Genomic DNA, 13,501 nt, shown 5'->3' with positions numbered 1-13,501 from the left:
ATTCTATCACATCTTTTAATTAAACATGGTGTTTTGTTTAATTGGAAGGATCAAAAGAAATCCATTTTCTTAAAGTGATTGTCATTATTGCTTAATAACTTAAAATGAGAAGAAATAGTGTCAGACCACACCAAAACTGCAGAATATTAAAAATAAAATGATATATTTTTATTTGCTGCCACCAAATGTGTTTAACCAGCTTTCTCTTTACCTGTCATTGCTTCAATTAACATTTATGCAATAGTCAAAAAATATATATAGTCATAAACGTGTAAAACTACTGGCCAGATGTCACAAAGGCTTTTCATTTCTTCTTTCATTAAAGAATCATATATTTTTAGGAAAGTGGATTTTCTAGCTCTGGGTCAGAAATTGGCTCCATTTAGCTTCAGTTCCATGCTTGCTTCAGAACCATGGCAGACACTCAGCTCCAGCTCTACACTGATCTAGGAATGCATTCTTCCAGAACAGCTTCAAACTGCTCTTCTAATTCGTGCTTGTTTACGTCTACTCTAACTCAAAAGCTGTAAGTACATGCAATTTTATTTTGGGGTTAACCATAGTTTACCTATTCATTCATATATCTGTGCATTTCCTAACATGCTTATCCAGTACAGGGTCACGGCAAGTTGGCATCTTTCCTGGTAGCAACTGAGTAAAAAGCAATAACCAAGTCATGGATGATGCACCAGTCCAGTGCTAGGAAGTTTTACACACACAGCCACACTGAGACACTAATTTGGAGCTACTAGATAATGTAACTATTATAGTATAGTTGATGGAAGCAGTCATTAGCCTTCAGAGTATCAGGCTTGTACAGAAATGGATCCTTGTGGGTTGTATAAAAAATACAGCAAAGACTTTACATTCAAAAGTAGTGTTTAGAGCATATATAGCAATCAGCAGTAATATAACAGTCCACAGAGAATGAACAAAAAGGCAACACTAATGAATATCACTAATGAATGTCATTGCTATTGTACGAAATCCGGCACATTTTAAAGAACATAAATTATTAATTATTTGCATATCAGATTTTAAAAAGCTAGAATAATGTGCCCTTGATACATTCAAATTTCTGCTCCGTTCCAGGTTCAGTGTTCTAGCCCTACCTGTGTCCTCCAGAGCAGAGATAAGTGGTAGCTGTAAACTGTTTAGTATCATACTCTACTAGTATTTAAATATTGGAAAATCGCGGATATGAAGGCACTTAACATTACAGTTTTTCTCGATTGCTAAGACACATTCCTGGAAAGCTGCTCTCCTTTTCCCTAAACTGTGAACACAAAACCCAATTTTCAAGCTACATTCACAAAACCTCTGACTCTTCTTGCAAAACCAAACTTTCACCCCAAAACAGTTCAATCTGTGCTCAAAACTGAACTATGCTGTCAAATCATGTCTCAAGTCAATCTAAATTAAATATTCTACCGAGTAGTCACTAAACACTACATAGAAAAAAGGAAAACACAATGCTCAAGACATGAAGCGGTAGAAATAAATGTTTCTTTAGGCTAAATGCATGTTGAAAAACAAAATACCTGGGCATTTTTAACACTTGTACATAGAAAAAAGAATTTACAAAAAAACAGAAATTCTGTGCATTTACATGTAGCACTTGTACGTAAAAATAAAGCACAAAAATATACAAATGAAGTACAAAGAAAAGAAGTGCATTACTCCGCCACAGCATCATTTCTCCGTGCTTGGTCAGGCCACAGGACTTCATCTACATCACAGGCCACATTTTCTCTGGCCAGGCAATGGGGGAAAAAACCCCTGGCATGCCGTATCCAGGCTTGACATGCCTCCACACCCATGTCACCACAGGCCAGTTCCATGGCTTGCAGGAGATTTACCCTGGTATAAGGTTGGCATTCATATACCTTCCACCGCCATGAGGAGAAGAATTCTTCAATGGGGTTCAGGAAAGGGGAGTACGGTGGAAGGCAAAGATTGATAAAACCTTGGTTCATATTGAACCACTCTCTAACCTGGAGGCCTCTGTGAAAACTCGCATTGTCCCAAACAACGACATAGATGGGCTGCTCATCCTGCTGCCCTAACAGAGCATCTCGCATGTGATTGAGGAAAATGAGGAGCTGGTGAGTGTTGTAGGGCCCTAGGTTGGCCTGATGGTGGACAACACCATGATTGCTGATGGCAGCACACAGTGTGACATTGCCACCACGCTGCCCAGGGACACCAACAATGGCCCGTTGGCCAATCAGACTACGGCCTCTCCTTCTCCTTTCGGTGAGACTAAACCCAGCTTCATCCATGTGGATGTATTCATGGAGTTTTTCCATTGCATCCAGTTAAAAAACTCTATGTAGGAATAGATATATATTTTTGTAAGTGATGTAGGCCAACTACAGTAAATCACTACTTACAGTAACCAACATTTATGTGTCTGGATATATACCAACCTGTACATACTGGAATCTTTGCTCTTTGACTCTATCAGAGTTGCGTTGAAAGGGCACTCTGTACAGCTGTTTCATGCACAGTCTGTTGCGCTTGAGGACACGGTCAACAGTAGAGAGGCTGACACTGTCAATACCCTCAAAATGCACATGGTCCTCAATGATCCTCAGCTGAATTTCACGCAGTTTAATGGTGTTGTTCTCACGGACCATGTCGACAATTAGGGTCTTTTGGTGTGGGGAGAACATAGATGTCCTACCATCCCCATGTGGCAGTCTTTCAATTCTACAAAAAGAGAACATGCACTTACAAAAATACATACATGGAATAGGCCTACAAACAGTCAGACTAACCCTCCATTACAATACTACAGTACACTGGCACAGTGATGTACTGAAACATGTTTACTGTGGTACAGTATATAGTACAGTCATTGTACATATGTAATTGTTGTCAACATTTACATACTATAATGTCAAAAAAGGTAACTACCTGTTCTCTTCTCTCAATCTTCGGATTATGGTGGACACAGTGAATCTACTGATGTTTGGTTGTACCCTTAGTCCAGCCTCCTTCATTGTCATACCATGGACAAGAACATGGTCAATCACAGTAGCTCTGATTTCATCAGATATTACTGTTCTTTGTCCTCGCTGACCACCTCGACCACCTTGACCTGCTCGACCTCCTCTCACACGAACTCCTCTTCTTAGATTTCTATCCATTGTAGTGCCTCACAAACCAGTGCTCTGACTTATATGTACCCTCACATCATTAGCCACAAGTGTGATAAATTTTGAGTTGTTGTATTCAACCGGTGACAAACTGAGCTTTAATTGTGTTTGACTTTTGCCACCTGTGCTCACCATTATGCAACACAGGTGCATCACAATGACAATGTGTTGACAAGATGTGTCTAAACAGGTGAAAAGTGCTTATGGTTTTGCCAAAAGTGTCACTGATTCAATAAGTGGGTTCAGGCAACTGAGAATTTGGTTCAGACAATAGGGTTTAGTGTTTTAGCAATCGAGAAAAACTGTAATGCAGACACTGAGCTGGTCCAGGTCAGAAATGTAAATAAGGGTGGTTAAATACAGCTGTATTACAAATGCAAATACAACAAATGCAATGTTGTTTTTGAAAATCAGATTAACCAGAAAGTGCCTGTAAGTAGTGTGTCAGGATATTTCTTCATTCTCTGGAGAAAATGTGTGTGCAATTAGACTAAAGCCAACTAAACTCTAAAAATAGTTTAGCTTTTCAAAAGTATTGATAATTTGACATTCTGATCACTTCTCGAAGGAAGATTTTTGTCATAGCTAAATTGTAAACATTATTCTCAAATATATTTAAACAAGTAATCTTGATTGGCTTGCACTCACAGCCATTGGTTTGAGTTTTTTTTTTTTAACTCAAATAAGTTTTAATCCTAGACAGTTTTACAGAATGCTTCTTTTGATTGCAAAGTATTTTAAAGTGATTATAATAATGATGATGATGATGATAAAAATACTTTTTTTATTTATTTGCCACACAGGGGATTTCTGTGTACCCAAGTAAGTAATACAGTGGAGAATAGCAGAAGAAGGGAGATCTCCAGTAACACACATGGCAGACTGTTCTCCTTGGTAAAGTAAGAAAGGAGTCTTATATGTTTATAAACTGCACTTTATCCTTATTTTCTGCATAAATTTTGAGTATTCTTTCCATAGATTTCAGATTTTTATCATTAATCCTGGCACTATGATTTTCGCAGCAGTCTATGATGATAAACAGTGATTAAACAAACTTTTCCATCATTCCTGTATTCAATAATGCCACATTAATGATATTTTCAACCATTTTTTTGGTATGAATGTTTACTTCCTACATTTGTCAGTGCTGACTGGCCATCCTCACCTACTGTCAGTATTAGTTTGTGATCAGCCCCAGCACATGACAACCTTGATGCATTTTGTGCCACAGCACTCCGGCCTAGCTAGGTGCTCTCCACCTAAGCTGGGCCTTTACATTAGTGCCAGTTACAACCAACTAGTGGGATTTAACTGTACTTTATCATAATTAAAAACTTTACACAGGCACCAAACAATATGTTTTTTGTAGTATTGTACATTTTATATACAAATAAATGCTGAGCTTCATAGTTGAACTGTGCATTTTAAAGTATGCTTAGGATGCTGCAGTATGAGAGGTTTAAAGTTTAGTGTGTTGTCACAATAAGTCATTGCATTTTATTAAGGTGTGCCCTAATAATTTCCTTGAGGCAACTATGAAGAAAACAATAGAGGTAGACTTGAATGTCACAAGGTAAAAGACAAAATCACCCATTCAAACAACTTTGAAATTTGTTCAGTTGTTCACAACTTATAAATGTACAAATATACACATTGTTGATCAGTTGAGATTTTCTCACTGCAGCCCTTCTATAAGAGAAGAAATTTCAACAAAACGTGTTTATCTTAGTTAAGATGAATTATTTCAGTGTTAACTGTTATATATGAGACATGTTCAATATATACATTTTGCACAGTATTATGTCCTTTGACCTCATATGTGTTTTTGGAAATACTGTATGTATGTTCAAGATACTGAAAAGTTAAACTGCAGCTTATTATTAAATCAGCACCTCACCAGGGTTAATCAAACAATTTTAGCTTTATGCTAATCTTGTTCCAAAAACTTTCATCAAACCATTATTGATCCTTCAAATCCTCTGCACTACTAATTGTTTTAACAATAGAATACATTTAAAAATTTTTGAAACACTGTATTCATACTGTTTAAGTTTACCGGACACAAAATTAGTCACTGCAAGTGTAAGAGGTGCTGCATACTTTAGACACCAACAGAGGGCACCCCAGTATGAATATCGTCCTACAAATAGCTATGTCATGTGATAAAACAGTGAAAAGGAGTGATGAGGAGTAGTAGTATTGTGCCACATGTGCTTGGTTCTCCCTGTTAAAAATGGATTGTATGACAGGAAAGGAATGATTGGCAAAAAAAGGGATTATTCCGTTTGGCCGTGCCAAAGGACATAGTGTACAGGAAGCTACCAACTTTGTGGGTGTGTCAAAGTGTACTTTACAACGGATCTTCCAGCAGTGGCTTACGCCGCAGTAAATTGCTGATTATTGGCAAAACTGAGTTTGAAAAAAGGTGTTCACAGACAGGGACTGTTGCCATGTGTCACGCATTGTGACAGCAAACAATTCCTATAGGTGTCCTAAATTATGTTGATTACTTACAAAGCCTCTACTTACATTAAAAGCGGTGTTGGAACAAACTGTGTTACCTTTTGTGCTTAATCTCAACAGTGAACATGGAATGGCTATTAAGCAGTGAGTTAAATGCCAGCAACCAATCTGGCTGAATTGTGCGATTTGGTGCTGGAAGAGTGGATGAAAGTTGATGTTGTCTACATCTGCAAAATGGCGACACCCATGCCAGACAGAAATGAGTTACGATTAGACAAGATTTAACCAGGGATGACTTTTTTTGTTTCTGGTGACCTTATTTATAAATTTTTTTTTTATATATATTTTGTTATTCGTTTGTAACACATAACCAAATGCATTTAACAATTCAGAAGTAATAAAGTTTACCTTATTAAATTTTCATGTTTGGGATAACATTTACTTCAAACATGCTTGGAATTATGTGCCATGTATTCACTCAAGGTCAAATTCATAAGTTATAGAAATAAAGTAAGTCCTTGTAAGTCGCTGCAGTTCTTCATGCAGTGTTGACCACCAATGTACTGATATACTACTTTATTTAAACACTATAGACTAATATATTTAAGAAATTGTTAGCAGTATTTGTAATTTAATATACCATTTTCAAACCCACTTAATCTTAATACAGTGTAATGGTGTGATGCAGTCTATCCCAACTACAATGTAGAAACTTGCCCTCTGCCAGGGTCCATTCATGCATAAATAGGGCCACTTCAGTACCACTAATTAATATGGAGAAAAACCTGAAGGCCTGTAGAAAAAATCAGGGCAACATGGGGAGAGCGGGCATACTAAGAATGGGATTCCAAGAGGCAACAGTGTTATATACTGTGCTAATATACTGTCTGCAATTAAAATCTTTTAAATTCATTTGGCAAATATGGTCAAAGAGAACTGATTTCTTGTAACATACTATTACTGCATGTTTAGAAGTAACCTTTATGCATGCGAATAATGTGAGTGTATGTACTGTATATATATATATATATATATATATATATATATATATATATATATAAAATCATCCGTCTTTCCAACCTGTTTATTTAGGACAGGATCACAGAACATCCATCCATTTTCCAACCTGTTGAATCCGAACACAGGGTCACGGGGGTCTGCTGCAGCCAATCCCAGCCAACACAGGGCGCAAGGCAGGAACCAATCCCGAGCAGGGCGCCAACCCACCACAGGACACACACACCCACACGCAACAGCTGCAGCTTATCCCAGCAAACATAGGGTGCAAAGCAGGAACAACATTTGGACAGGGCACATGTACATCACAGGGAGAATAACAAATACAAACACAACACACACACACACACACACACACAAGGGCTGATTTAGCAACACCACTTCACCTAACCACAGGTCTTTAAACTGTGGGAGTAAACCACTGTGGACTCAGGAAGTACAGGCAATGTACAAACAGTATATTTATGTATGATTATATATGTATATCAATGAATAAAAGAAACGTTTTCATTTCAACAGATTTTATTTAAATAACAAAATTCAACTTCCATGTCACACATATTAAAAGGAAAAGCTGGTCTGTGCAGCCAGAAAAATATAACTTGTACAACCCCCAGCTTATTCTTTTAAATAAACTGTCAGACAAATGTCAACTTACAATACGTAAATACACAAGTATTTATAACAAACAAACTCAATCCCAGCAAAACACCAGGATTAAAAAGTAGAAAAATATTTGTGAACTGTTGCCTCTTTAATATAGCATATACTTGTTAACAGATCCAGAAGATCCAACTTGAAAGATCAATCTTCTAATTAGGTCCCACTAAAAGGCAACAATCTGTAGGAGACCATATGTAGTAAGTAACATATTAGATAACAACACTGTGAACATATTGCTTGTGGTATGTACCATTATCTTTGCTTATCAAACATTGTTTTAAATAGTCACAAAAGTGTAAACTATATTTAACCAGAAATGTATTCACAAATTGGAAAATTCTAATTAACAGTGTTTCCAGTTCTCTCTAAGGGCTTAGTAGATTTAAATATGTAGAAAGCTTCCTTTTTGGAACATACCATATCCATATAAACATTATGGATTTCAGCTTCCATTGGTTCATCAAGGTCATCAGCAGTGAAGGGTTAAAGTTAGGTCTCACTGTCCTTCGAATATTTTAAAACATTTAAGCTTAAAAACATTATGCCTTTAAAAGACCGCAAAACATTTGGCACAATGCATGTACAAATTTGTGCATGCAAAAGCTACATTTCAATGTACTCCCCTCACCAATAATCATGGAAGGTCAACCCGTCCAATGATTCTGAAACTGCATTAAGATTGCACTATACTTCGTTTACAGTGGGATGCATCTGGAACCTCAAGATATGCGCTCAGTAAAGAGCTTTAGAATAACAGTAATTGCTGGAATGCAGCTTAAACTGATCTTTCAAATCAGCTTTGGTTTCAGTCTTCTTTCAAATACCAGAGTATTATGGATCTAGGAATGTGTCTAATAATTTACTGAACTAAACCACAATTTACCAAGTTTTGATACAGAAAACCATCACTTTCTCGAACTGAGAACTTTTGTAGTCAGCTCAGTCCACACATACTGTTCACACATACAAGGGACACTTTAGTTCATTCCCCATTCCAATACCTGTAAAACCAGGCTTACAAATGAACGTTAATTCTAGAATAAATAATGTTACGTTGAAAATATAATTTAGGAATAATATTCCTCACAAACTATTTTGTCCAACGTTAGAGAATTTGGCACTTCACTTACAAAATTTGGTTAACAAAGGCAAATAAATAAGGAAAAAATACCACATAGTATCTTATGATCCATTATAAGATATAAATGTCCAGTAGTTCAGATCGGTTTCAGAGTAGTCATTAGGTAATGTGAAACCTCCAGAGTTTTAAACAGTTGCTAACTTTTGTTGCCCAAAAGATATTGGTTGCTGCTCAATGAAGTCCAAGCACTGTTAACCTTTATCCTCAAAGACTCGCTTTACTAGGTGCATAGTCGCAGGATTCCTGCATACAGTCGTCATCCTCAGCTGATGCAGTCATCCACGAATGGGACAGTATCTGGTCTAAAGTTGGTCGCTCCTCTGGTTGAAAGGCTAAACACCATCGAATCAGAGATTGACATTCTAAATTGAAAAAAGGAAGCACAGTTAAGTAGCTGTTTTCCACTTTAGAAAAGTCTTTTCTTCTTCCTTTATATCTTATCAAGTCCACATAAAACAAAAGACTGTATCATACCTGCTGAAATGCGCTTGGTGAAGCGCAGTTTCCCCTGAACAATCTCTTCATCTCTCTCAAAAGGGACATCTCCACAAACCATGTCAAACAAAAGTACCCCTAAAGACCAGACAGTCAGGGGTTCTGCCCGATACTGGTGATGGATAATCCATTCAGGGGGGCTGTACACTCGAGTACCTAGGAACAGAGAAGATGTTTTAGGAATATACAAATACAGAAGTATACCACCAACATAGCAGTGACATTATTTTAAAAAGAATAAAATAATCATACAGTTTGATAACATTTTAGCCTATTTAATATGAACTACATTATATTGCATACACTATGTGAATAGAGCTTGCACATTCTCTCTTTGTGTCTACAAGGCTTTTCTTCTTGGCATACTGGTTTGTTAACTAAAGGCTATGCTTTCTCTAAGTCTGAGTGGATGTTTGTGTGCTCTGCGACGCACTGGTACATCAAGGGTTTGGTTCTTGCCTTGCACCCAGTGCTGCAATAAAAGGCTGTGAAGCTCAATACGACCCTGACATTGATTTAAACTGGTCCTTAAGATTGATTAATGGACGGCCTACTGAATGCATTACAGTAAAAGAAATACACTGACATAGATATTTACCTTCAAACTCAGAGTATGGTGTATCCTTTAGCAGAGCCCCAGATCCAAAGTCAATAACCTTTACTTCTCCCGTACGCATATCAACAAGAATATTTTCATCCTTGATGTCGCGATGCACGACTCCACTTGAGTGACAGTACTGCAGAGCACGTGTGATCTGCTGAAGGAACCTGTTAACAAACATCTACATCAGACTTTCAATACTTTAGACTCTTTCAGAGCAGTTGCCAGCTCAATTTTTTGTATTATCATTCATGTTGATCCATACCAGATTAACTGCTTACATATTTCTAGAATTGGAACAGAGAAAGTATAGGAAGGCAAGAGATTTGATCCAAGGTACAAAATAAGGTACACTTGTACTGAGCAATTAGTGCATTTGCTGGCACTTTTAAATATAACTTCTTTATTAATGCAGTTAGATAGTACTTTATTGAAATTAAGTGACATGTTAACATTAACATTCCTTAGTTTCTTCCTGACATTTGGGAAATGAATTTGGAAGTGACATTTTTATTTTTCCATTTTTTTATTGTTGTACCTTGAAGCGCTTAATATTAATAGAAATGTTTTATTCTTTTAGTGTCTCTTGCATTGCAATTAACACCACACAACCAAATAACAAGTGATTTCTAAAAAAAAAAAAACCTGAAGTTTCATGGGTTTTTGTGTATATATGTATTCACACACTGCAAATACTTATTCCACCAACCACAAAGGTAATTTCGCAGGCTTGTCTTTTTCATTTAATAAAAAAGATTGCTCTCAGGGAAAACCTACCTCCTTGCCAGAGATTCTTCCAGTGGACCTCTGTCAGTAACAAAGTCAAAAAGATCCTGGCATGCTTGAGGTCGTTCAAAAACAATCAGATAGCCATCTCCGGGCATCTCAAACCAGTCCAGCATTCGAATTATGCCTTTAGGGGCAGGAGTGCCACCACTCCATAAACGCTGCAGAAGGGCAATTTCCATTGGCACGGGCCCAGGTTCATTTGGCTACAGAGGATATAAAAAAGGTGAGAGGTTATACACAGGTGGCAACACCCAAGAGTGGCCAACATTGTAATTGGCTTGCATACTGTGCAGAATATGTTACGCTTCTTAACTGTACTCAGTGTTTTGACTCATCATCCTGCTCTTTAAAATTAATGTCTTCAATAAGGTCGATTATATTAGGCATTAGAAAGCTATTTACGTTTCCAAGCATGATGGGCAGTGTTGGCAAATGGATATCTAAACAGCTTATTGTTAAACTAACAAACACACCAACACAAATAAATACGTGGAAAAAACAGACAACTCCGCATATTTAGTTAAGATAAATGACTATTTACCACATGCCCTTTGTGACTCTAGCCTCTCCCATTTTCCTTTGTTTTGGGCATTAAACTAATCTCACAGACGTCACTGTTACTACAATTCAAACAGTCAATCTTTCCAGCTGGGGCAGCACACGGAAGTGCAGACGTCACTACGCCCGCCTCGCGACTGGCAAACCGCCAGCCTTGACTGACATGAACTGCTCGTAGTGACCCAGCCTGCCGCATGGTGAGGAGTAGCGCAACATCACAGAATTTCCACATAACTTCTCTTACGTTCAAAGGATAAGCAGCAAGCGATTGTCCTTTATCTACCAATAAGTATTCTCCCCAAACAATTATTGTCTAATTTAAAAAATATTTACACGTAAACCATAACTAGCGCACATGTAATACGATTTTTTTGTAATGAAACGTTTTTTAAACGTCCATTAAAGCACTTGGCATCAATAAAGTGCCGACACATATGCAAAGTGGCTAGGGTCTTTGACAGTTACATCCTAAAATACTTACAGTTCTCGCCCACTGATGTATCCTTTCCAGGGAGATCTTTTTCACTGCCACCTGTAACAAATAATAATAAATGGGCATCATTTAGAAAATAGTGCAAAACAAAGCCAATCACAGGGGTTGATATATAAGAAACGCTAATTTTTCACACCAATATGGTAGGCTAACAAAGCTATTACAGGACATTAAAATGTGAATGATATGGGTAAATCAAGAAAACGAAAAGTAACCAAACAACAGATACATTACATTTGATGCAAATAGCTTATTTATTATCTGTATGTCCGCGCACATTTACCACTAATGTTATGCAGTCACATTGCTAAACTGCAAAGTCATTCAAGAGCGATTTGACCTAACTTGTACTGCGGTCACTGAAGTCCCGCTGCGTTGCAATGACTGTGCAAAAACCTGCAGGCATCCCAAATATTCGGCGAGCATACCTGTAAGCCGTCAGAGAGGCGCTGAGCTGCGTAGACTGATCCGAAACCTCCACTTCCCAGCAGCTGCCCCACCTTGTACTGCTTATCGAAAGGTTCTCGTACTGAAATCAAAGAAAGAAAAGGAATTTACCTCGGGGCACAGGTGTCCAGGCGAACGGTTAGAATGTTCTCTGCACAAACCCCACTGCACACTCGGTCCTGTTCACCAAGCCATGCGTAACGATAAACCAATCACACGTATGCACAAGGAAACAAACGTCAGTCCAGGGGTGACTGAGCGACGTGCGCTGGACATTGTCTTCAATGATAAGACCGAACCGACAGACGAGCTTTCGGGCGCGTCATTAAAGTTCTGACGGACGTCAGCAACATTCTGACCATTTTCTGTCAGATCGCGCCGTAATTATATAAAGCACATAGAAAGGAAAACGCGTCTTTAACTTAGTGGCGCTTCACCTCTCATGCTAATCGTCACTCGGCTCCGGTAACCCCCTTCTTGGCTTTGGTGTAGTGGTTGTGGAATAAACTCTACGGCGAGTCACTGCTTTTCCAAAATTTCCTTTCATCACCTCACTACTGGCAATCGAAACAAATAGTTTCATTCTTTAATAGCTTTTGTAATATCAGTTCTTCCGATGATTGCATTACGTCTTGGAAACAGAAACAAAAGCAAAATAAGCGCCTCGTGAAGTCAAATAGATTATGCGACCTGAGATCGCAGCGTTATCGTATCCAGGCACAATGGTGAGAGACCATAAAGATCTGGTCCCTAAATACCGCTCACCAAGTGCATTCCTTCTAATTCCTAACATCATTTCTTCACAATGATTTCCACTATAAGAATAAAGTTTTGTCGTTGGACCTTTCATAGATTGTACTTAATAGTGAAGTGCCATTAAGTATATACAATACATAGACAAGTGTCAAGCTGCGCGACCACTAAGCACTAAAGCGAGTAGCGACATACTTCAGCTGGAATCGCCGAACTTCTGTTTCGTCTCCCCAACGCATGTACTGTATAGCACTACAGTAGCCCAAAACAGTTCATTGACATACCTTGAGTCACTTTTCCCTTTAACTCTTTAACATCGTGGAAAGACAGATTCTCCATTAGTTTCTCCAACATGCTTTTCTTAAAGTGTAACTGAAATCAGTTGTGAACAATCCACATCTTTAACAAGTTAAAGAAAAAAAAAATCTTCTATCCGTGATGTTGAAGTTAACGGTAAGAAGGTAATACACTCCAAATAGGAATATTACGTGTCCTGTGCGTATGTAAGTCCAAAGCGCGCGCTAACGACGACTTGCCGGCACTCGTAAACAAAACGACGCAGCTCACTAACAGTGAACCCGATTGACCGGCGCACAGCTTTGTTTCATTTTAAAGTTTACCATCCAGATCACGCCCACATCTACTCATAGCCAATCAGTACGAAGGCGAGTTTGAAAATCCTGAGCTTGCTGGCGTTCTCTTCAAAGCCAAACGTGTGTGAGGGGGCGTTTCTTTATTGTTGTTTTTGAAAACTAACTGATGTAAATTTTAATTTTTCATAATTTGGAACTCATAGGTTAGACATGACGGGATTTCGCTTATTGATCCCTGCGCAGTCAGTAGAACATGACTTTATTTTTATTCCGACTTCACTTGGGAATCCGTCTTTAGAATTACAGGTGTACTTTACAATGGTTAAA

At 38.1% G+C, this 13,501-nt stretch overlaps 1 protein-coding gene across 1 annotated transcript; it reads right to left on the bottom strand.

Moving 5' to 3' along the window:
- Nucleotides 1-7,499: 7,499 nt before the first annotated feature.
- On the bottom strand, nt 7,500-13,171 carry pim2 (Pim-2 proto-oncogene, serine/threonine kinase). Its single transcript, XM_039775161.1, has 7 exons — nt 12,866-13,171; nt 11,810-11,910; nt 11,370-11,420; nt 10,319-10,533; nt 9,539-9,708; nt 8,920-9,096; nt 7,500-8,807 (listed from the first exon to the last, which is right to left on the bottom strand). Exons 1-7 carry the CDS (start codon nt 12,933-12,935, stop codon nt 8,650-8,652), a joined length of 942 nt encoding a protein of 313 aa, XP_039631095.1. The 5' UTR covers nt 12,936-13,171; the 3' UTR covers nt 7,500-8,649.
- Nucleotides 13,172-13,501: the final 330 nt, after the last annotated feature.

The sequence above is a fragment of the Polypterus senegalus genome, chromosome 13 (assembly GCF_016835505.1).
Source record: "Polypterus senegalus isolate Bchr_013 chromosome 13, ASM1683550v1, whole genome shotgun sequence".
Lineage (NCBI taxonomy): Eukaryota > Metazoa > Chordata > Cladistia > Polypteriformes > Polypteridae > Polypterus > Polypterus senegalus.
This window is presented reverse-complemented; position numbering and strand designations above follow the sequence as displayed.